Source organism: Trachymyrmex septentrionalis, unplaced genomic scaffold (assembly GCF_001594115.1).
Source record: "Trachymyrmex septentrionalis isolate Tsep2-gDNA-1 unplaced genomic scaffold, Tsep1.0 scaffold22, whole genome shotgun sequence".
NCBI lineage: Eukaryota > Metazoa > Arthropoda > Insecta > Hymenoptera > Formicidae > Trachymyrmex > Trachymyrmex septentrionalis.
Genome location: NW_017305375.1, coordinates 5,648,198 through 5,671,160, shown reverse-complemented (window position 1 = coordinate 5,671,160; position 22,963 = coordinate 5,648,198). Strand labels below are relative to the sequence as shown.

The 22,963-nt window shown below is 38.5% G+C and overlaps 1 protein-coding gene across 9 annotated transcripts in view; it reads left to right on the top strand.

Annotated features, from left to right (window-relative positions):
* LOC108748331 overlaps positions 1-22,963 on the top strand; it is a 75,368-nt gene that overhangs the window by 32,243 nt on the left and 20,162 nt on the right. For 5 of the 9 annotated variants that reach the window (XM_018486406.1, XM_018486407.1, XM_018486405.1 and 2 more), the window contains exons 2-10: positions 5,791-7,529; positions 13,601-13,792; positions 15,473-15,583; positions 16,521-16,610; positions 16,850-16,936; positions 18,447-18,545; positions 20,892-20,972; positions 21,615-21,707; positions 22,099-22,333. In XM_018486406.1, the coding sequence (XP_018341908.1) occupies positions 5,823-7,529; positions 13,601-13,792; positions 15,473-15,583; positions 16,521-16,610; positions 16,850-16,936; positions 18,447-18,545; positions 20,892-20,972; positions 21,615-21,707; positions 22,099-22,333 (2,695 nt within the window). In that variant the 5' untranslated portion in view covers positions 5,791-5,822. Of the gene's footprint in view, positions 1-5,790; positions 7,530-13,600; positions 13,793-15,472; positions 15,584-16,520; positions 16,611-16,849; positions 16,937-18,446; positions 18,546-20,891; positions 20,973-21,614; positions 21,708-22,098; positions 22,334-22,963 lie in introns of those variants that run through there. The other 4 variants (XM_018486411.1, XM_018486410.1, XM_018486412.1 and 1 more) reach the window with 4 other exon arrangements.

Genomic DNA, 22,963 nt, shown 5'->3' with positions numbered 1-22,963 from the left:
AGAGAGAGAGAGAGAGAGAGAGAGAGAGAGAGAGAGAGAGAAAGAGAAAGAGAACAAAGCGGGACTGCGCCTTACGCATTCGGCTTGTGCAATGAAAGCGCATATCGTGCGTGAGACACGCGGAAGGTCGCGTCTGTACGTGCGTATACCGCGTTTCCGCGGATTTATTTTTCATGGGTGATTTAAGGCCAGGGCAGGAAAAATATAATGGTGCAGAGATTCTTGATAAAGCTACTTTTAAAATGTTAATGATTTAAATTATATATATTTGATTTTTTAATTTATTTCATTATTTTAAAATGTACTTATATACAAGTAATAGATAAAATATATAATTATCTATTATCTGACAAATATATGTTATATGTAAATTTATTTACATAATAAAGTAACTATTTTTAAGCTAAGCCAAGGAAAAACATTTAAATATTTTATTTTCTTTATTATTTATTGTTGTTTGTTAAAGTATTTATTTACTACGTTGTTAAAGAGTAGCTCTATGTTCTATGCAATGTTTTTTCTTAGAAAAATCATAAATTGTCGCAGCTATTATTATATAATTGCTATCCGAAATATTTCACTAATTAATTCATTGCGATGTGTTTTCTGATACCTGGAGAAATCGAAAGGAGTCGCAAATAAGGAAATTCGCAGGTAGCTCGGTTATTCGATTATTTGCGTGTTCCAATTTGACATAGATATGTAAAGTAGCACAGCGTCGCTGCAGATCGAATCACTGACACTACGTTATTCCGGTAAAACGTTATCGAGATGAAGGCCTATCACGATCAATCCAGACAGAGAAGCGTCTGCATTATTCATCAGTCTCTGGGCGAAGCAGAGAAGTAAAATTTACATTATTGATTACGGACAGAAAGCTATTACATCTTCGTAGGACACGGGGTCGCAGTCATCTGACACGATGATTCTTTACACAGGTGAAACGTTGCGTTGTGTACTCCTTAAATCACATCATTTAGATTAATCGTCGGTGTTTTCACCTAGCACTTCACGCGATTCCCATACCGTGTTAGTAGATTTAAATGACTAACAATAAGACAAGCCCATGATGTTTTGTTTACAAATGAAAAGAACTCTTGCTCTTACTTATTGCTTGTTAAGGATTAATTACAAGTTAATTGAAACATAATTAAATAAATGTTGATTTTGCTAATTCGCACGAACTCAAAATTAATTAGGATTTAAAATGTTCGCCATTCAGTATCTTCGCGAGTGTATTGACTAGAAATAAAAATAAAAATAATTTTATAGCTCCAAGAATAAATGAAATATACCAAAATAAAACACCTATATGAGCCTTCGCGGTTATTCGTGTGTAAATAATATATTTATAAGATGATAAGGTATAACTGTTAAACCATTGGAACGTACTTATCAACTAAGTTAATTGTAAAAGTTGCAGTTAATTTAGTTGGTAAGTACATTTCAATTATTTGCGAATTATACTTTATAAATATGTGATTTATGCACTAACAATCACAGAGGCTTATATAGACATTTTACTTATATATGACTAGAAAATGTTTTCAACAGCACTTCAATGAAATTTATCGAAAGTAATCGCGGACTCGCTCATTATCTCATTGACCGCGTTCGGTATTTACCGTGCCAGCTCTCGGTACCGTTCGAGAATTTAATTTCCGCAGCGTGGCGTTCAGTAAATCGTGGGTGTACGAACGGAAGAATGTTCTTATGAACGCATAGAATCTCGCGTTTCTACACTATGCACGCCATAGGATCGGTATATTCTGAGGTATACTTAGCGGAGCGCACTTGTACCATAATATGGTTGCAACATTATAAGTGACCACGAAAAGAGACAACGGCATGTGCAATGCATTCTCGCGTGCATTCATTGATTCGTGTCGATTCTTAAGCACGAAACACGGAACCGATGTGAGATTTAGCTATTTCGACCTTAGCGACATTTTTCTTGAACTTAATTGCGTAAACAAGACTCTATTTATTACGGTAATTTACATTGCGATTGTATCCGTCGTCTCTCACCGTAAAACGCATGTCGTGGACCCTGGACTTTTACAATATATATCCGATACATAATTTGATCGCGTGATCAATTATCTTTTATTAGCGTGATATTACACAAAGCTCTTATAATTTTTATGTACCGGGTACGTCTAATAATAAATTATAATTAAACTGGAACTAAAAACTCTCGAAACATGTAATTCGATCCTCTGCGATAAGACTTTGAATACGATCTTCTTTCTACTTTTAATATTTGCTCAATTTTTTGGAATTAATTTAATAATTAAACTTGAATCTCAGACATTGATCTCTCGCGAGATTTTTTTTCCGTATTTTTTTTTTTTTTTATCAATCTTTTTCGAAACGCTTTAATAATGAAACTTGGAACTCAGACGTTAATCTCTCGCGAGACTTTTTGTCCATATCTTCGTGCTGTCTTGTCTCTTTGAAATTTTTCTTTGGCTTCTTAAACCTCGCTTATAATTCTCACCTCACAATTTGCTCTGGCAATCTCTTGAGTTTCACTTTTCTTGCGACTTGGGCGAGGGTTACTCGGCCTTACAGCACGGTAGGGTGCATATTGTGTGCATCTGTCGTTTGACCTAAGTAAGAAAAAAATTCTCTCATTGCCCCTCGTTCTACCTCTTTCTTCTCGGTTTCCATAACGCTCACTCTCGTTCGCACGCCGCATTTGGGCAGAACATTTTCCGAGGACGAGATGTGTCCAGCGTGCGGACATCATCTTTGAATTGCGGTAGTGTGTCATTCTAAAAATAGAGAGAGGTTGAAACGAGAAGGAAGCTAAGACACGAGAGAACGAGAGGTGGCAGGACGAGAGGAAAGGCATGGAAGCAGAAGGAGAGTAGAGGCTACGTAGAAGCTGAAGGAGAGAAAGAGACGCAGGAGAAAAAGGAGAAAGAGAGAGAGAGAGAGAGAGAGAGAGAGAGAGAGAGGGAAGGAGTACCTCCATAGTCTCGGTCGTGAACCCGAGGAACGACCTCGGTGAAACGTCGAGTAAAGAGAAACGAGCAAGAGAGAAAGAGTGAGAAAGAAAGAAAGAGAGCAGGTTAGACGAGAACGTTAAGAGAAGGAGAAAAGGCAGGATAGAATCGCGGGAGAACGATGTGAGGACGGGGAGGGATATTAAATTAAACAGCGCGAAAAAGAGATTCAAAGGCGATATTGCGAACACAAAGATATCAGCGGACACCTTAAAAATTTCACCCGCGATTTTGGACATCGTCCTGTCTCGAAAATGGAGAGAAACCAAGAAGTGCGCGCGGCGAAGAGATGCGTGAGATTGCCACTTTCTAATTTTGAACCCTCCGGATAGTGTCGGTTTACTGGATGGGATCGAGCTGGCCACCGTGTGGCCCTCTGTTTATAAACTCTTTCGGCTGGGGATATGTGTACGCAGCGCTGGAATTTTGTCAAATTACCGAAGAGAGTTACAGCGTTCGAGCAGCCAAGTAGGAAGATGCATGTTCATTAAAGTAAAACGCCGTAAATGAATTGGGACGCAAGGCGCCATACCTTTCTAATTGCAAGATTGTTTTCTACTTTCAATTCGCACGCTACGTAACCTGAATTACCATAATTTTTTAATTACAAATTGAAACTCGAGGCAATTTCAAATAGCGGAGTCGTTGTCTTTATTTATCTTCAATAATAATCTCGATTTGGGTTTTGATTATTGAAATATGTATTTAACGCTTTGGACGTAGAAGCAGGTATGAATAACGGTTTTTTTTTCTTTTTCTCAGAATATTTTTCAACAGTTTTGGATTTCATATTTTGAAAGTGCATTCCGTCGCAGAAGCTTAAACGCAACGTTGCAGAATGGCTAATAATAGGAGGGTTGGCTTACCAGCCAACAACGCCGGTTTGCAGTCGCGACCGAGTCCTATAGAGGCGTAACTTCCGTTAATATCGCGACGGACTTGGTGCTCCTGGTGCGTCTTGGTACCCACACATCCGCGTATGAGAATATTAAGACAGCACGCATTCCACCGCGACGGTTTCCGCGATTTCATAAGCGGGACCGAGAGGCTCTCGAAAGCGCATATCTACTAAATGTAGTAACGGAGCTCCAAAAATACGATACTCTAGAAAATTAAAACGCTATTATCGAAAAGAAATTTTTGTTATAAATTATGTAGGTATATATTCTTAGAGTCCAAATTTAAAAAAAACTCAATATCTATTTAAAAAAAACTTAATATCTATAAATTATAATATATAAATTATAATATACTTAAATTGTCATATATGTGATTTATTCTTTCAATTTGTTATCTAGATTTTTATGCAAATTTAGTGTAATATGAATGGATGCAATAGAAAAATGTACAGAAATTTACATTGTACGAGAGCATTTGCCGGATAATAGTTCCTCGTAACTTTAATGATATATCATCGCCCGTAAAATTATAATAATTGTAACAAGATCGAAATTTCGGCGAGCAATATTGAATTGATCAGAAGTTGCCTGACAGGCACGTTACATATCCATTTGACCATGATCTTGTATGACCACTTGTGCAGATTTTCTTTTGCATAACCATAAACCGGCGCTACTTTATCGAGTGGCAGATGGTTTGCCATACGTGTACTTGAAGAGCTTTCCTTGTATTTCGACACGAAGAAAGTCAATTGCGCGGGTCGAGAAGATCGCATTCACATGCTCACATTATATCGAATAGAAAACGGATTATATAGAGACATTAAATTATTGCCACATATATATCATACAATATTACGGTTTATATTGAATTATATTAACACTAAAAGAGTACTAACGTTTTTTATTCATTATAAAAGGGAAAACGAATAAATTATCATAAAAATTTTTTAAATGATGAAGAACTAAAAATATTTCAATATGAAAAACATAATTATTGAAAACAAAAAAAATTTGGAATTCTATCTTTTACAGAGATATAATATTACTCTAAAAATAAAAACAGTCAAAAATGACCTCTTAGTATTTCTAGTATTAAATATCTCCGTAATCAATAATTATGAAAAGATTAGAAAAACTGCAAAAGAGAATTACAGAATATTTAAATAAAAGTTTTCATCCTTGGGAGAATTTGTAAAGTCAATCTTTATATTAATATCTATACGTGTAATTTATTTTTTATGAGAATATACGGATGTACCATGTGTGTTTTTATGTTTCAATATAGAAAATGCCATTTTAACGAAATAAATGTCATTTTTATTATATTAATTAAAATATTAATTTATTTTATTGTGTCACTTAGAACGTTAATTTGACACGTAGTTCCTTACATTTTTTTCGTTTCACAGTAGCGCACCCCGAAGAATTTTTATTTTATCTCGCACTTTCTAGCTCGAAATTACATAGGGAAACCGGTTGCGCATAAGTATTATTTATCGATCCTACATTTTGCGTTCCCGTTGCCCAGTTTCATCTCTGTATTAATCTATAGTCACTTCTATAAATTTATACTCTTCTTGTGTACGACAAAGAGAAAAGACGTTGAGAGAGAGAGAGAGAGAGAGAGAGAGAGAGAGAGAGAGAGAGAGCTAATTTTTTTATTATTCTAATATATTTTTTATAAAAGTATTAAGATATTGAAGAAATATGTATAAAAGAATTTAATAGGACTATCGCATTAACGTTTCTCAAGAGGTACTTGCGTAATTTGCACCTTAGTATTACTTAAGTATATTAAAAAGAGGCATTTTTACATTATACGTTTTTAAATTATCTTAATCTTCTTGATGATCTAAAACAATCGAAACTTTTTCCAGGTGTCCACGGTGTGATCACACGAGGAACCACAATGGCGGAGGTGGCGACGAAGAAGTCGATCAATGTAGTAAGTAGCAAGAAGAACGAGGTGTGCGGTGTTCAATCTAACAATGGTTTGATTGATTTGGATGATCTAACCACGAGTAACACTCAACTAATTTCACTGTGCGACGATGACGATCTCGTACTCACAAACAATACACGTAACGAGCTTGAGAACGACGACAAGAGCCTGCAGGAGCTGATAGAGAGTGAACTGGCCCTGAGGATCTGCTCGAGTAAGGACGACGATGACGCCGTCATCGAAGAAACCGAAAATGTCATCACTCAACCGGAGACAATCAAGAAAATCGTCCTGGACTGTCGGCAAGATCCCGTTGATGTTAATGCGGAGTTCATAGCTGCCGAGAGCGGGCACTATTCTTTAGTCGAGGAACCGTACGGTCATCGGAATGGTCACGTGTCCCCGCACGTCAACATCGAAGTTGTAAAACCAGAACCGGTACGTTTCCGTGACGAAGAGGAGGATCAGGCGTTTGTCGAGCAGCCGGAAGCTGGTGTTGCGCCGATAATTATTCAGAAAACGAACGAAGGTGATCAAGAGTCAAGCCGCGACGAAGCTGTCGATGTTAGCAGCAACAGTGAGGAGTGTCAGGCGATTGTCAAGGAAGCTGTTGCTCCCGCGGATGATACAGACTCTGGCAATGTCACAAATGATCACGTAGATGAATCGAACTCCCAGTCTTTCCCGATTTCTGTCAGTTGTCCCGTGGACAAACATCAGCGGGAGGAAGAAGACTTGGTGCCGAAGACACTCGATGATGTAGATCTCCTTCACACCGACGTCGAACGGGAAAGAAAGAACGCAGATATAGATATTCCGGACGTACGGACTGTCCAGACGCCATATCTGTACAGTGGTATACAGAGCGGTCGGTTCTACAACTGTGAAGATGAGCTCTATATACAGCGTCAAACCCTTGACAAATTGAAATCCCCTTGGACGAATAAAGAGTCTTCCACGAATGAACATATCGATACGCTTAATGATTCCTATGCAAACAATTCTGCCGAGGAGGAAAAGAAGATTCCCACGTCGCCGATCCATCGGGATAAATCGCCGCTCTCCGAAACGATCGAAGAGATCGATTTGAAACCAGAGGACTCTCGTTTCTCCGACGACGTCTGCCAGTCCGAGATGTCCGCGGAGATGGCCAGCACGCAGGAGTTCCTCGACATAGAACGCCGTGTGCTAAACGAAGAGATCGATCAGGAACCACCGCAGATCGTGATATCGTCAGAGATCACCGAATCTCAGGTAACGCCGGGATCGATTCTGGAAAACGAGTCGCCAGAGTGTCTCGTTGCGGATGATACGCAAAATCTGGTGGACGAATCCTCGAGCGAGTTCTCGGCGTCGGACTCGACTTTCATCGAAAAAACCGAGATTGTAGTGTCCGACACGAGCGTGACGATCTTTTCGGAGACGAGACAACTCGTCGCCGAGCAGATCGGGAATCTCGACTCGTGGACCACAGTCGAGGAGGCCACAAAATCGGCAGACGCCGAAGAACGACCGAAGGATGCGCCAGCCGCGGCGGAACGTGACGCGGTTAACGACGCGACGAGGGACGATAACGAAGGGAAGCAAGACGATTACCTTGCACCCTCGTCCCCCCGTGCGCCCCTGGCCACGCCGGACGAGACGGAGACGAGCGACGTTTCTAACGCCTGTGACGTAAGTGTGCTTTTTTCGTGAATTAACTCGACGCCCGCTCGAGCGACGAAGGAGCGGCTCGAAGGAATGACGCGAAAATGTCGATACGGACGTCGTGGTGTAAGGACACTGGGTGTAATATTGCGTATAACGCATATCTGCGACGACTGAATTGATTTGTGGCCAATATTTGATTAACGGCAAATTTCTAATAACGGCTTTATAATGGTTTTTAAGATTTAACTAATCTCTCTGGTTAATCACACAAGAATTTTAACGACATCCGCGAAAATGTTACATTTTGGCCGGTGTACTCTGTTTGTATTTCAAGATTGTCTTACGTAATATCTTAAGATATTAATACCGACTGTGTGCGGTATTTTAGTCGATTCTTATATTTAAGACTGTTCTTAAATACGATTTTAAGCTAAACTTTAAGACGGTCTTAAAATAAGAACGAATTATTAATACCGTCCTGTGATTAGCTTATAACATACACATATATCTTAAAATTGTATATATACTGAAGACAGTTTTAAATATGTAATAAGAAAAACTGTGAACTTGTATGAAATACCGGTCCTCTTGTTTTTTAAAGTTTTTTTTACATCTTATGAATAGTTGTCTTGTTTACATTTGCATAAATCGAAACTTCGCACTCGCGACTATTTTCACAGTAAAATTAATTAATATGTCATTATCGTAACATTGTGACGATGACGTGTACGTCGTGTAATATTTCTCATGAATGTAAAACGTTGAGAAAATTCACAGCCTCGAATGAGGGCACAAGCACTTTCCTTCGAGCCACCGCATTTGTTTGTACAGGTAGGAATAATAGCTCTTATGAGTCGACGTAATAATTAATGCTTGATTTGCTCCATTTTTGTCAACATCACGAGCGAGATCATTGCACCTTTTAAAAATTAATCGTTTTTTTTGGTGTGGTATTGCTTATCATTAAAATTATCAATCAAATCACACGCTATAATTCTGAACGTCGTAATGTTTTTTACTTTAACCGTAATTCAGATTATATAGGATGATAAAAAAATTATTTAGTGTTTACATGGTAGATAATATAATGTGTACTATCTATTATATAAATGCTGAATGATTTTTGTACACTCTGTATAATAAACAAAAATAAATATCGGGCGAAGTAAGAGTCAAACACATTTCTTCCAAATATACAAAAATATATATTACATTAAAATTAACAGAGATAAAAAATTATTACATAACGCAAAAAATTGGAATATAAATTAAGAAATGATTAAGGTTATAAGTTTCGGCTAGTTCCGGTTTGAGCCCTCTTCAGACATTAGTATAACGAAAAAATGACAGAATAAAATAAAAGGTCTGTGTTGATCCGCACTACTGAACGTACATAAGAATCGACACGTAATGTCTGTCTTACATATCTCCGCTCCTTCTTACTGTACATATTTCATAAGTTTTTTTTTTTTTTTTTTTAGACATATTAATTTAAATTTCTTACACATGAATTCTGAACTTTACCAAGACATTTTTAATACTTTTGACTGTTCAATCATACGGAAATTATGTTTCGAGATTGAGACTCACCCGAACTGTGAATATTCTGAATATGCGATCATTTGCGACAATTGATTTTATTTTATTCTGTCATTTTTTCGAAGAGGGCTCAAACCGGTAGCCGAAACTTGTAACCTTAATCATTTCTTAATTTATATTCCAATTTTTTGCGTTATGTAATAATTTTTTATCTCTGTTAATTTTAATGTAATATATATTTTTGTGTATTTGGAAGAAATGTGTTTGACTGTTACTTCGCCCGATATTTATTTTTGTTTATTATGTTTAGAAAGAATCCTTTATTTCGTTATTTAATTCACTCTGTATAACTTATGTGCCTTGATATCGATAGGGTTGCTTCGCGCTTGTGACGTAAAGCTGCAAACGTTCGGCGTAGAAACGCGTCTCTCGGGTACTCATATTCCGTACGTTGCGCAAGAGAAATACAAGCGCCATAACTTAACAGCGTTCAGGTTGTTGCTTGCATCGGATAATTCCTGCGAGCGCATTGTGGATCCGATCCTCCTAGCAATTTCTGCAAGACTAATTGCGCCATCGCTCTACGTAACTCCTACGCATATTTTTACACGTGTTAGGACGATTAATCTCGTTAATATTTTTTTTCGACAATCGGACAGCCTCCAGGTAAGGGATTCCCGCGAATGCCCGCGGGTATTCGCATAATCCGCGGTATCGATACGCTAAGTTTAGTAAATTTATGTTCCCCTTACTATTTATAGCACCGCAAATCGCTAAAGGAATAGCATCAACCCTGTCGATTTATTTGATTAATTTTCTAATCTTCGTCACATCATGTGATTACATTTGTAATCACATATAAATACGCGTCCGAATAATTGATTCTCCCCTTTCTTATGATAGTCGATATATTCTATACGTAATCGCAACCTCGATATTATACTCGACATGCCTTCCGCAACAATTCGTTACTCGCAAATCGTAAATGTGTATTATTTGCCTTTATCTCCTCGATACCCTTGAAGGTGTACACTCTTCTATGGTCAGCAGCGCGTGACGATCGCTCACACCACAAATCTCATGCAAATGCAAGATCTGCAGTCACAACGGAAGCCGGCTTATCGCCATGAATTTCGTATCAACTCGCGAAACACTGCTCGTAACAGTGATTCAGTATTCGTATACTCGACCGAATTGAAATACGTGGGATACTCGAGTCTTCGAAAACTCGAGACGCTTTTAGTCCTTAATTGGTAGCGATCTCTCAAACTCATACATTCTGTATTCCGTACGGAGCAGTTTGCTGAGCTTGATAATTATATCTTAAGCGATTTACTTCTTTGGTTCCTACCTTCATTATCCGTAAATACGGTGTAGATTTAAGGAAAGATAACCTGTTTTTGTGATTAATCTCACTGCTAGTATGGTAAACGACGGAAAGGATTTAAAACGGAACAGTCAGCGATTATCTGCGAATAAACAATTATTTTCACTCGTCGACGCCGACTTGTTCTTGGCAAATTAGATCTTGAAACTATATATTATATTTACAATATTTGAAAAAAAAATTAATCAAGCTCCTGGAGCGAAACTGCCGAGGCCACTTGCCCAGTCGCCTAGTTAAGGGCCGATCAAGATCGAGATCACGTCAAAGTCAATCGTACGCAAAGCACACAACCTCTTAACGGCGTCACAATCCTCCTGTCGCTTCCTCTTGAAACATTCCTCGCCTCGGCGAGGTTCTGCCACGGTTCTGCTCGCCGAGCAGCTGAGAATCCGAGTTCTTTTACCTGAAGCCAACCGGCTCCACGTGCCTGGTGGAAACGGCCAATCGTCGGCAGCGGAAAGCCGCATGCTGCGTGCTACGCTTTGGAGAGCATCGAGTTTCCTGAACCCGTTACGAGACGCACGCTCTCCTCGGTACCTCAGACATCTCTGAGGCATCACGCAGAGCGGTCGTTCGTTCACGTTTCCCGAGGAGTGATCTCGAGGATGATCATCGATCAGGTACGACCTGGACGACGAATCGGCTTGACCTAACTGCTGCCGCAGGGTCGCGACAAAAGTTTGCGAGGGAGGGTAAACTCAAGTGCGAGCGGGGGAGGTGCGCGCACCAGACGACACGGTCGTTGAACAAGAACATTCGCCTTTTTTCCTTTGGTCTTCTCTCCTTGTATTCTTCTTATTTCTCTCTCCCTCGCTCTCTCTCTCTCTCTCTCTCTCTCTCTCTCTCTCTCTCTCTCCTCCTTTTTCTATCTCTTTCTCTTTTTCTCTAGCTTGCTCCCACTCTCGCCTCGGTTACCAGCCATCTCGTTCGCGCTTGAAACTCAGCTCTGACCGCTCTTTCTTTCTCCTTCTGTCCTTCGTCGGCTTTCGTCGACCCCGTTGCCAAGGTGGACGCGCGTTCGTCATTCTGAATGCGTGGCTGGTGTCGGTGCTAGAGGCTGCTTGGACCAGCGTCGGATAAGTCCGCAGAAGAAGGGACCAAATTGTGCGTTCGGGGTGATACAAGTTGTGAACTGATGGTGATGTGATCGATATTGCTTTCACGTGAAAGTTCTCAGCGAGTACGTCGTGGAGAACGTCGGAAGCGATTGTCTTCCGGTTTCTCGAGACGAGACGAGAGTAATCGAGGTAGCGTAAACTCGAAACTTCGCTTTTGTGCCTCGAATAGAGAGTGTGTAAGTATATGTGGAGTACCGTAAACCGCTGATGATCGCAGGGAAATTGTTGCGAGCTCCAATTATTCGGAAGGACCTTGAGAAAGGATTGGGAAGTGTTGGGAAGTGTGCCAGGATTATTCTAAAGTGACAGCTTGCGGAGCACGTTTCATGTGGTTTCTCTCAAAGTCGCTTTAAATTTCTTCATTGTTAAATATTTAAAATAAGAAAATATAACAGTTTAGTCGAATTATTACAATTATTCCTCATTTCTTTGTTAAACAAGAGTTTATCAATAGACATTTGTCAAAAGGATTCCTAATTAAAATATTTTTTATATATGGAGCGTTTTGCTTAAAAATTATGCATCATATTCTGCCTTTTGTATCTCTTATCTTATTGTTTACGTTTGTTAATTTTGAAATATATATATATATATATAGATATAATAATGACATAATCGCGCCTCTTGCCAATTTCTCGATAATTAATAGTCTAACGTCGCGGTTGAGATTGTGTCGGTACGCATTATGTCGCGTTTTACTACGCTCGCATGGCTCACACTCCGTTCCGGAGTATTGCTTTTCGCGCGTGCGGCTTATCGGAAATCTTCCTTGTCGGACGGCCATAGCTGTCGGGCAATTACGACATCGTGTATAAATCGTTGGAGCCATGAAAACTTGACGCTCTTATCAGTCGTTTCTAATACCCGCGTCTGAACAAGCCGTTGCTTTCGTGTTTCGACGGCAGTGAAGCCAAATCGCCGTGCTCGTAACGGAGAAGAGGACACGGTTTTTTCTCTCTCTAATCTATAATCCCAATTTTTATAATTCTCCAACTTTGTTTGCATTCTTATCTCGCATTCTTTTGGTAATTACTCCTCGTATCGTGTTATCGTAAAAAAGCGAAGATTATTACCAGCCGGACAATTATGAGTTGAGCCGAGAATCACGTAGGCGAATGACGTTTTAATTGCGCTGTACGATATCGGACTAGTTTCGCTCGTAAGCGAAGCCGTGCGGTTAAACAAATATTCCGTCTGAAATCTTGCCTAACTAATGCGTCGATCGCGTTATGCACGCTCACGTACGTCTCGCATGAGACGAGAATGAGTCAGATCGTCGGAAATAAAAACGGAAATAAAGTGCGTGATATGTGAATTTATGTCAGAACGAATTTTGGAGCTATAATCTGTAAGGTAAAGAAAACGTTCGATTTTCCATCATGAAATTGGCTACGCTCTTAGCAAAAATCATGAAATTTAATTTATCCTCCAGCGCGCTTGACGTCAATCCAGCTTTCGTTTTCCATACGTTTAATCCGTAATAGTTTAAGACCGAGATTTTATTACGCGTCGGATAGGAAATATATTTCAGAAAAACTCTTCCGCGCGTGAAAGGATGAAGATTTATCTCTCGTAGAGAAGAACATCCGACCGAACGTTAAAAGCAGGCGAAGACAACGTAATGCGCACGCTAATGTTACTCTTTTCACTGCCACTGCACTTTTACATTCGACGGAAATATTGCGTTACCACACCGTGAAATCGATATTATCGCTTGAAAATCATGTTTGTTAGGCGAATGTAAACTTCCGCGTTTCGGACCGCAGAGACCGCGTTTCACCTATCTCGGCGTGCGCAGTGAAGACCATTGAATCTTAGCGGCACAATGGCGTATGCTAAATCTAGTTCTTCCAAGTCTATATTCCTTTCCTGAAGTCCGCGCGTGTGTCCGCCTACGTTAGATCGCGAAAGAAACATTTAATCATGACCCAAGTGTCTACTTTAATCGTTCGAGACTCGAGAAATCTTCGCGTCAGGGTCGTTGAAAAAAATCATTCGGAACGTTTTCAAATGTAATAACGTATGTATCTCTTTTCTTTCTTTCATCGTAGAGCGAAAGCCGCGAGGAAACGGTGACCGCGAGTTCCACCGTGGTGACCTCCTCGAAAGGTGGGACCAAAACGAAGAAGAAGAAGATCGAGGGCGTTGCTGGTAACGATGCCACCTCGCCGAACCTTACGCCGCGCACAAAGAAAACCAAGAAGAGCAAGAAGAGCGATCTCGAGAAGGAGAACATCTCCGTGGTGAGTTATAAATCGTTTTGATAGACGCGCACGTGTGCACGGGATGTCCCGCAGCTATCCTTTCACCGGTACGTGTTCTCTAATCGTCGTAGCGTGGCAGTCTTGCTCGAATGAAAATTTGATAGGGTATCAGAAAATTCTGTTGAATTAAACTTCACGTGGTATCGATCGAAACAAAAAAAAATCGGACTTCTACGTATCCACTGTGAAAGCCACGTCGTTATTATCGGTTTATCGGCATTTTCGATTGAGAACGATTTATCGGATTGGTAAAAGGATGATCGGTGAATGAAGAAAAACCACGATTGTTCTGGGACATGCTGTGTCACCCGACTATATTGTACCTATTAATTTGCTACGTTCTATATTGATTATTGACAAGACATATATATATATATATATACATACGCGTATACATGTGTATATATATGTCAGCGCGATTTTTCATCAAGTAAACGCTGGTCATACCGGCCGCTATTCTCAAGAGATATAATTGAGGGCGGTTCTCCGACATGTGCGAGATGCGCGAGTACGAAATCACCGTGCGTGGAACCGTTATCACGCTAATTATCACGTTACCCGGTAAAACTCGCCACCGGCGCGGTCGCGCCGGTGAAAACCGGAAGCTCGCGCTTTTGGTATCGCATCTGCATGCGTCGGCTCGCTCTGGCTTTTCCGGATTTCGTCGGCACAGATAGGAGCGAGTTTTCTACCGTCTGACGCTCTTCTTGGAATCAGGGATCTGATACGTGATCGCGACAGATATCGGAGCGCTATTAAGTAGAGCGCGGACGATATCGATCGAGATTGCGACGTTTCCTTTTTGCGGGACTCGTCCCTCTGCGCGCAATTACAGTCAAGCTGCAGTGGAGCAGCTTACTTCCGTTTCGAAAATCATGTATGATGTTAACATCGGTAGAAAAGAAAATAATTAGACGATATTACTTTGTTAAATAATATATTTAACATTTGGATCAGTTAAACGATGAAGAAAAGCATTGAGTTTGTGCTATTACTGTATCATTATTACATTTATATTTTTTATTAAAAAATATAGATTATACTTATGTGTAAATGTATCTCTTTTTTCATGAATGCTTTTTTGTATGATATCATCTAATTACGTGCGTGTGTCTGTGCGGACGAGATCGTGTAGCAAATTATTTATATATTTTTTTAAAAGAAGCTTACATCTGTGCAAGGTAAAAAAATTGGCTAACGAAAGCTTTTTGTATAATACGTATAAATATTGAAAAAAATACATCAAAAGTAGCAAAAAATAGTTAATAATTTAAAATATCACAGGCGTAGTATAAAACGATACAGTCAGTATTAAAGATAGAGTTCAATGTTAAGTGATCGACAATGTAAAAATGAATAAGAAAATAAAAATTAAGAAACAAAATGGACAAAGTTTATAATTTATTAAGGAAACATAAATAAGCATGATTCAGTGGGATTTAAAGTGTCTCTGATTGTATTTCTAAAAATTGAATTGTGAAGAATGTGTCATAAATGATTGGCAGACTCGACGTGGAGCGTGTAATAATTAATTATTTCTACCTTTGATTATCGTACTCGACTAACGGCTCGGCGCAAGTTAGCAAGTAGACGCAGCTTATTAATCTCTCATGCAGTTGCATGCTCAGTGTGTTCGTGTTTCTTTTGTTTTTCCATCAGAACTGTAGCTTACAAGACGCAAGCATGCATACGGGCACTCAGCGATCGCATTCGGAGATGATCGATTTTTCCGCCAAGGACGATTTATCGAACGTCAATGTTAAGTCACTGGTAAGTTGCGCTGAAGCGTACGTATCTGAGAATTAACTGCAAATTACACACGCCAACAATTACAGTCAGAAATGTAATTTGATCCTCAGACACTTACAAGTGTCGATCTAATTTTATTAATGGATATTACGCGTCTTAGAAATTAATCTTTAGTATGAGAGTAGCTTACGTTCAAATTATTAGAGGATTAACATAGAATTCATCGTAAAGAGCACTTTTGACATTTAAGGCAGATCTTGCGGAACGCTCTCTATTCTCAGACATTCCTTTTTCCTCTCGTTTTCCTGACTTCTCTCGGCACAACTGTTTCCCAGAGACGAGCGCTATTCACGCGTTGCATTTATGCGAGATGCAAGTACTATTTTCTAGCTTTGTTTCTCGTCAGTCGACGAGATGAATAGGCGCGCGAATAGAGATTTCCTGACCCCGGCCACTCACCAAGCGATCTACTAGATATGAAAGAACGGCTAACATGGACTTTAAATAATTAACGGCGGGCGCAGTAAACGTACAATTACTCCATTAAGCAATTAAAAGTTACCTATGTTGTTTGATTAAACCTACCGACGAAATTACGTTGTTACTTTCGGGAATTGCATGTGTAATTTTACCCTCGCACGAGCGTGATCCAGTGAATGTTAAAATTTACCCAAGCAAGCGTAATGGAGTCGATATAACGAGCATATCTTGTAATTTGTTCTCACAAAGTAAAGAAATATATTTTTCCTTTTAAAGTAAGTTCGAGCGAATTATACATGCGAAGATCGGTACATTAACATATAATATATGTAATTAAATAATATAAATATTCAGCAAAAATTGTAGTTTGCGTAATTGTTATTTTGTGACCGCGTAAGGCTGCGTCCCGAACGTACATGTTTGTTGTTGCATGTATACTGATCCGCTTGCATTTTTGTTCTTCTTTTTGCGCATGCAGACACAGAACTATGTCTCGGAGACGAGTCGTAGTGATCAGGAGAAGTTGTGCAGGGAGCGGATAGCGACTGGCGTGTCCATCAAGCAATTAGTAAGTAACAACCATGTAGCCGGCATGATCGCGTTTGCAATGAAAGGAGAGACACATAAAGAAGACACGCTAGATAGTGTCGCCAATTACTCCGTTACGGTCTTTCCTCCGTAAAATTAAAAAGGCCAATTTTCTTGATTGACGAGATATCGATTTAATTAATGTACGCTTTCGCTACAAATCTGCTTCGTTAATAGCTATGTGATACATTTGTCAGATACATATTTTGTCACTAACAGTGTCGCAGCTTTGGCGACATCTCGAACATGAGTGACGGCGATCAGGCAACTTTTGGGAAAGCGAGCCATGCGATGGAAATTGAAGAGGTTTGTATACTGTATTAATTCGTCCAAACACGTATCGCGAATGTCTCGTGTTTGTTTTTGTCCTGGTCGATGTAATTGTACAATGTAAATGTAAAAGCGATGTTATAATAGCCGTGCAAATTTTGGCTAATTTAAATTAGCAATCTTTTTCCATACAATCTTTTTTTAATGAGAGATAATAATCTTAAACGTATATTTAAGAAGACAATAAGATTCTTTTAAAGGGAGATTATTTTTTTATGATAATTATCTGAAGCAGCCGCGTTTTTCTAATAAACTACATCTCGATAAGAAATTTTTGATGTACGAATATGTATAAATATATATAAACATACATAAACACGCATAAATATTCATAAACATGTATATGAAATATGTCCATACATGTTTATACATTCTTCTTCCTTTTGTAAAATTAATTTTTGGTATATATAATAAAAATACTAATAGTAATGTGAAAACATAAAAAATAAAGGGATAATTTTTGTTTGTTTCAGAAAAATACAAGTTTGGAAAAATGTAAAAAAAATTGCTCATACATAATTTTATATTTAATTATACATAAATAATTTTTTTACATTTCTTCAAATTTGATTTTTTTTTTAAATAGTGTGAAAATTTCCTTTTTAATTATTTTTAATGTTTTCACATTACTATTATTATTTCTGTTACACTAAAAAGTAATTTAAAAAAAAAAAAGAATGTATGAACATGTATGGACATGTATTTCATATATAATTAATGAATATTTATACGTGTTTACGTATATTTATACATATTTATACATGTTCATGCATGAAGAATTTTTTACCAGGTGTACTTGAATAAATTTTCATTTATACTTCGCGATATTTCGCAAATTTTAATAATTGGTATTTTTTATTCATTTATGATTTCTATCGTAATAAAGTAAGAAGGGGTCGATAACTGCTAGGCAAAATTTGCAAGCATGCGAATGCTTATTAACGATGTTGCAAATTAATTTCTGGCGTACGACAGGAATGAAAAATGCATTGTGTAACTTTTGTTGTTGCATGAGCCATTTTCGACATTTGCTTTATAATGTGGCGACAATATTACGTAAATTCCAAGCAAATAAACATCCTGATAGTATACTAATAGTCTAGAGCGCGAGTTCTGTGACACAAATTTCTAATAATAGCACAATTGTTTTCTGAGTAATTATATCTTTATAGAAAGTATTTTTATCTTTTTACGCGAGATAATAAAGTTTATTTCCGACAAAGTACAATTTCGTAATTTTCTTAATTAACGTCACATCAAATAATGTTACGAGGTCTCGTGACAATAAAAAATAAAATAATAAGATATCATCAAAATTTGAAATATTTTTATTTAGCAATTTTAAAAAACGTCTAATGATTATGAAATCTTTATTTGGTGAGGCGGCTCCATTATCGCTTGCGATCAATATTTCACAGAGCTCGCGTCTCTCGAAACGACTCACCGCTAATTTGTATTCTCGTTGATGCTCTCGCCCCGATCGTAGAAGGCGAGGTCTATGGGTGATCTGAGAGTATGCGAGCAGGGTTACTCGCGGTTTACCAGAGACGCACCCGTCTTCGCCAGGGTGTCGGTCAAGGCCCTCGTAAGTACCTCTCGTAAACGGCACGAACAACATTGAAGTCAGTCGAGCGAATGGAATAACGTTAGATAAAGTTCGCGAGCTCAGTCTAATGAAACTAGAACTTTATCAAAGCTCGCAATCGGCAATTTCTACTCGGGAGTAACGATCTATAGAACCTCCCGCGGTGGGCGTGTAATCGTTCTATCCTACGGTACTTGGCGGCGCGGCTGATTACGCATTTACCGCGCTTGCATTAATTGCGAATATTTAAATTCGCGAAGCGAACGCAACGTCCGTAGCTTGAACGTTGTATTCGAACGTTCACGTTGCTGAAAATCCTTATAGAAATAATAATTTTTTAAGAATAATTTAATGATAAAGAATAGTATGGAAAGAGCTTTGTAAAAATATTCGGATAAATATCGGATAAATATTCTCCGGAATAAATGCTCGGTCAAGTACACCGCTACGAATTCCGAGAACTCGCCGCACACGTATACCGGAGTAGTTTACCGTCACGCTGCGAATGCCGTCTCTCCATTTATGGAAGGGCCGACTTGATAATAACAGACTACTTATTTGCCCTACTTCAGTCGATTACGGGGAAACGCAGGGTCCGGATGTCGATTACAAGTTTTTTGCCCCGATATTATCGGTCACGCGGTTATCGGGATTTTGACGTGAAGCTCACCTCCCGATGAGAAGGCACCATTTAAAATACCTATGCATTCCGTCGGAATTTCGTGTGCTTTTTCGCATTTTCCGTCGCAAATGCGGAGAGAAAAGCGGGAAAAGCGGGTCGACCTTTCTCGTGAATCGTGAATTAGTTAATCGAGATCAGAACGCTCGTTAAACGTCGCAAAGAAACGTCAGTCATTACTTTTATTTGGAATGTGCGAAATTAAAACAAGCTAATTTTATAATCGCTTCTGAAATAAAACAAATAAAAAGTAATGATAAGCATGTAATTAAATAAATATTATTCTTTATAAATTCTTTAAATAGAATCTTACTTTAAAGAGTGAAAATTGAGCCTTAACAAAGAGTCAGTCTTAACGAAGAATGACTCAATGTTTAATCTCTGAACAGTGAGATTTACTCTAAACATTTTAAAGAGTAATAAACGCGATATGTTTACGTTTTTCAATTAAATTAAAATTCAAGAATTGAAATAACGACGTTTAAAGTGTGGTACTTTCCATTTTAATGAGTTTTTTTTGCTTTATTCATACCTAAAAATTACATAACTATAATATTTAATTTAAAATTCCTTTTATTCCAATAATTAAGAAAAGAGAGAACGTAATATATTGTAATATAATAGCATAATAACTTGATTCTTAACATGATACATCGCATAAAAATATGGCATTAATAAAGTACTTGCGTTAGAAGATTGATAATATACTTGTAGACCAACTAAAAGTTTGCGATTATTTTACCGAGGAGTGCACCGTGATATATTTAATAACGTGTGATGATGCCGAAGCAAAGCCAATTTGAGATAAAGAGTGAATTTGTGACGCAAAGTGATCGTCCGACGTGATTGAACGGTAATTCTGCGCTACTTCCAATGTTGTTCTTTGTCCGTTCGTTTTGTTCGTTCTCCTTTTCCTTGGTCATCAGACGCAGCAGTTGGCACAGCTTCGATCAGCGATTAAAACGCCTCACACGTACACCATACGAGCCAAAAGTAGCTTATTTTCTTGCTTGCCACGGTAAAAAAGATTTCTTTTTTTTTTTTCCTTTACACAAGAAATCGTAAATAATTCAACGCGAGAAACAGGCTGCGAATACAATATTCAATTGCATTAGGGAAAGACCGATTAGCAATGCGGTGCTTCGTATAGCAGATGTCTTTAATATTAAGCCGCAATATTAAAGACGGTAACCCAGCGACGGTTCTTCGTGGAAAATCGTTTTCTCCTGCATACGTTCGTCTCAAGAACATAATGCATACGTTTTATTAAGTGTACAACAGAATGTTGGTCTTGGAAAAAGGAACAAATTGATACTCTCGAAAGTAAATATTAGCCCGAAGCATCGTTGCGTTGTCTCCACCTCCGAGAACGCACGCTCGTCCTCAACCGCGTGAGGGATATTTCTACTTATGTGCAAATCGCAATTTTGAAATTTCCGCCGGCCGCGACGTTCGATGACACCATAACTGCGGAATGTCGGCAAATCCGCTAACTGCTGCGTCCTGAGACACAGTAATCGGCTTAAATCTTATCCGCCTGTGTCTCTTTTTACACCAAACCATACTAACGGGCGGTCCATTTCTTCTCATTGTTGCGCGACGTTACCTCTTCCCGGCATGTGAAACCCTAAATTGACAATCACTGAAACCAACCCCTGGGGAGACAGAGGGCTTCCTATTGTAGTTTGGCAAGTTTAACGAACGAGGGTAAGGACAAGGATCGAGCATGCGAGAAGCCGAAGCTCGAGGTAAGACCCCGACGAGGAAAAAAAGATAAAACCTTAGCATGATAAGGTCGGTTCGTACAGAGGTACAACCCGAATTTTTTCCTCTTTTTTTTTTCTTGCTTTTATTACTCCCAAGAAAAGATAAAAACATATGCTTCGCTTGCTTAGCTTACGATTGATTTTATCCGTTTTCAGACCTTTGTACGATCTTTCCTCAAAAAATAAATGTCATCCTCGTGCAAATCAGAAATTGCAATGTAGAAATGGAGTTTATAGTATTGTGTTATTAACGTAATTACATAACAATATTGCCTTCTTTTGATCAAAATTATTTTTTATGAGAATTATTACAAATTGAATATCTCAATTATATATGCGGACAATTTATAATTATTTAATAATTTTACACGTACAGTTTCCAATTGCGCACGATGATGACGACTTGTTTGAATCTGCTTATTTTTTCTTTTATTTCTGCTTGCATTTTATTTCGACAATAATAAAGGTTTGCTGAAAAATTTTCTTGCTCCGTTAATAATTCTAGAAAAAAATAAATGCCTGCGGAACGTATTTTCGAGTCTTTTTTTTTTATTTTTTTTCTTCTTTCTAAACTTCTTGACTGTAGCGCTTATTATCTGATACTACCGCCGTTTGTATTTACAGAAATCGAGCTTTAATAAATTCGACGCTCTTAGCAAGAAAGTTCTTCATGTGCGTTCGGTTGATGCGGGGAAAGTCCAACAGCAGTTGAATGCAGTAAGTATTTATTATTTATTTTGTATTAAACTTAAAACATTTGTCGTTACAATTTTTATTTTACAACCGTAGACGTTTTAATTTGTAGTCATACTCAGAAGTAGTTTGAAACGAAAGAAATGTAGAACAATTTGCTTGTAACTAATTCCTTTGATATTACTCCACATTCGAAAATCAAATCTTTCCTAAATTAAATATCCTCGCTTTAATAAAATTATTATTTTTTGAATGATAAATTCAGCTACGTTAAATTCCATGTACGGGACATCAATACGCGTGCGTTTAATCGAATCGAATCGAACCTAGAGAATCCTCCTCTCGTTTCTTCGTAGACGGGGGGAGAGTGAAAGTTGTGAAGGTGCTAATTAATTGGCGCACTGGTGCATTGCAGGTGGGTCAGAATGCCGATGCGAATACGAACTGTCGCAGTTGCGGCAAGGTCGTGTTCCAAATGGAGCAGACAAAGGCCGAGGGTCTGGTCTGGCACAAGAATTGCTTCCGGTGCGTGCAGTGCAGTAAGCAGCTCAATGTGGACAATTATGAGAGCCACGAGAGTAAGCTCTACTGTAAGCCACACTTCAAGGAACTCTTCCAACCGAAACCGGTCGAGGAGTCCGACCAACCTGGTAAGATGATTACCATCCTGCGCAATATTAATCTACTTAAATGGATCGTCTTTGCGAATTACTCGTTAAATCTTAACGTAGACGTTTAAACGATCAACCGTGGATTCCATCGTCTCTCCATCTCGTTGCTAATCTCTCTGAGGCGAACTTTGTGCGGACAAAGTGAGCCCCAATCTTCAGTCAGGGTGTATTAAAGGAATATAAAAACATAGATATGTTTCGATATGGGAATGGACGAGAAAACTGGAAGAGATAAAGTTTGCTTTCTTGGCGTCGTCAATCGTGATTTCCTTTCGCGCCACGATTAACGACGTGCTTGATTAATTCCAGTCGTTGCAAATCATAATTGTACGTATTCATATGTTCCTTGTTTTCTTTTAAGAGCGCGATATATATATATGTCAAATGATGAATTTGTAAAACTGTAGACAATAAAAGTAAGATTGCATCCTTGATGTAAAGATAAATAATAATGGTAAGAAATATGTCTCAGTTCTCTGTGCAATGAAGACAATAGTGTATGGAATTCAGGTATACAGTGTAATGGCTGCCTTAATGTGCGGACATAACTTAGAGGGCCCGAGTGTCGTCAGTGGGTCGTCTAAGACCCAGTTTATTAAGCCCCTTAGT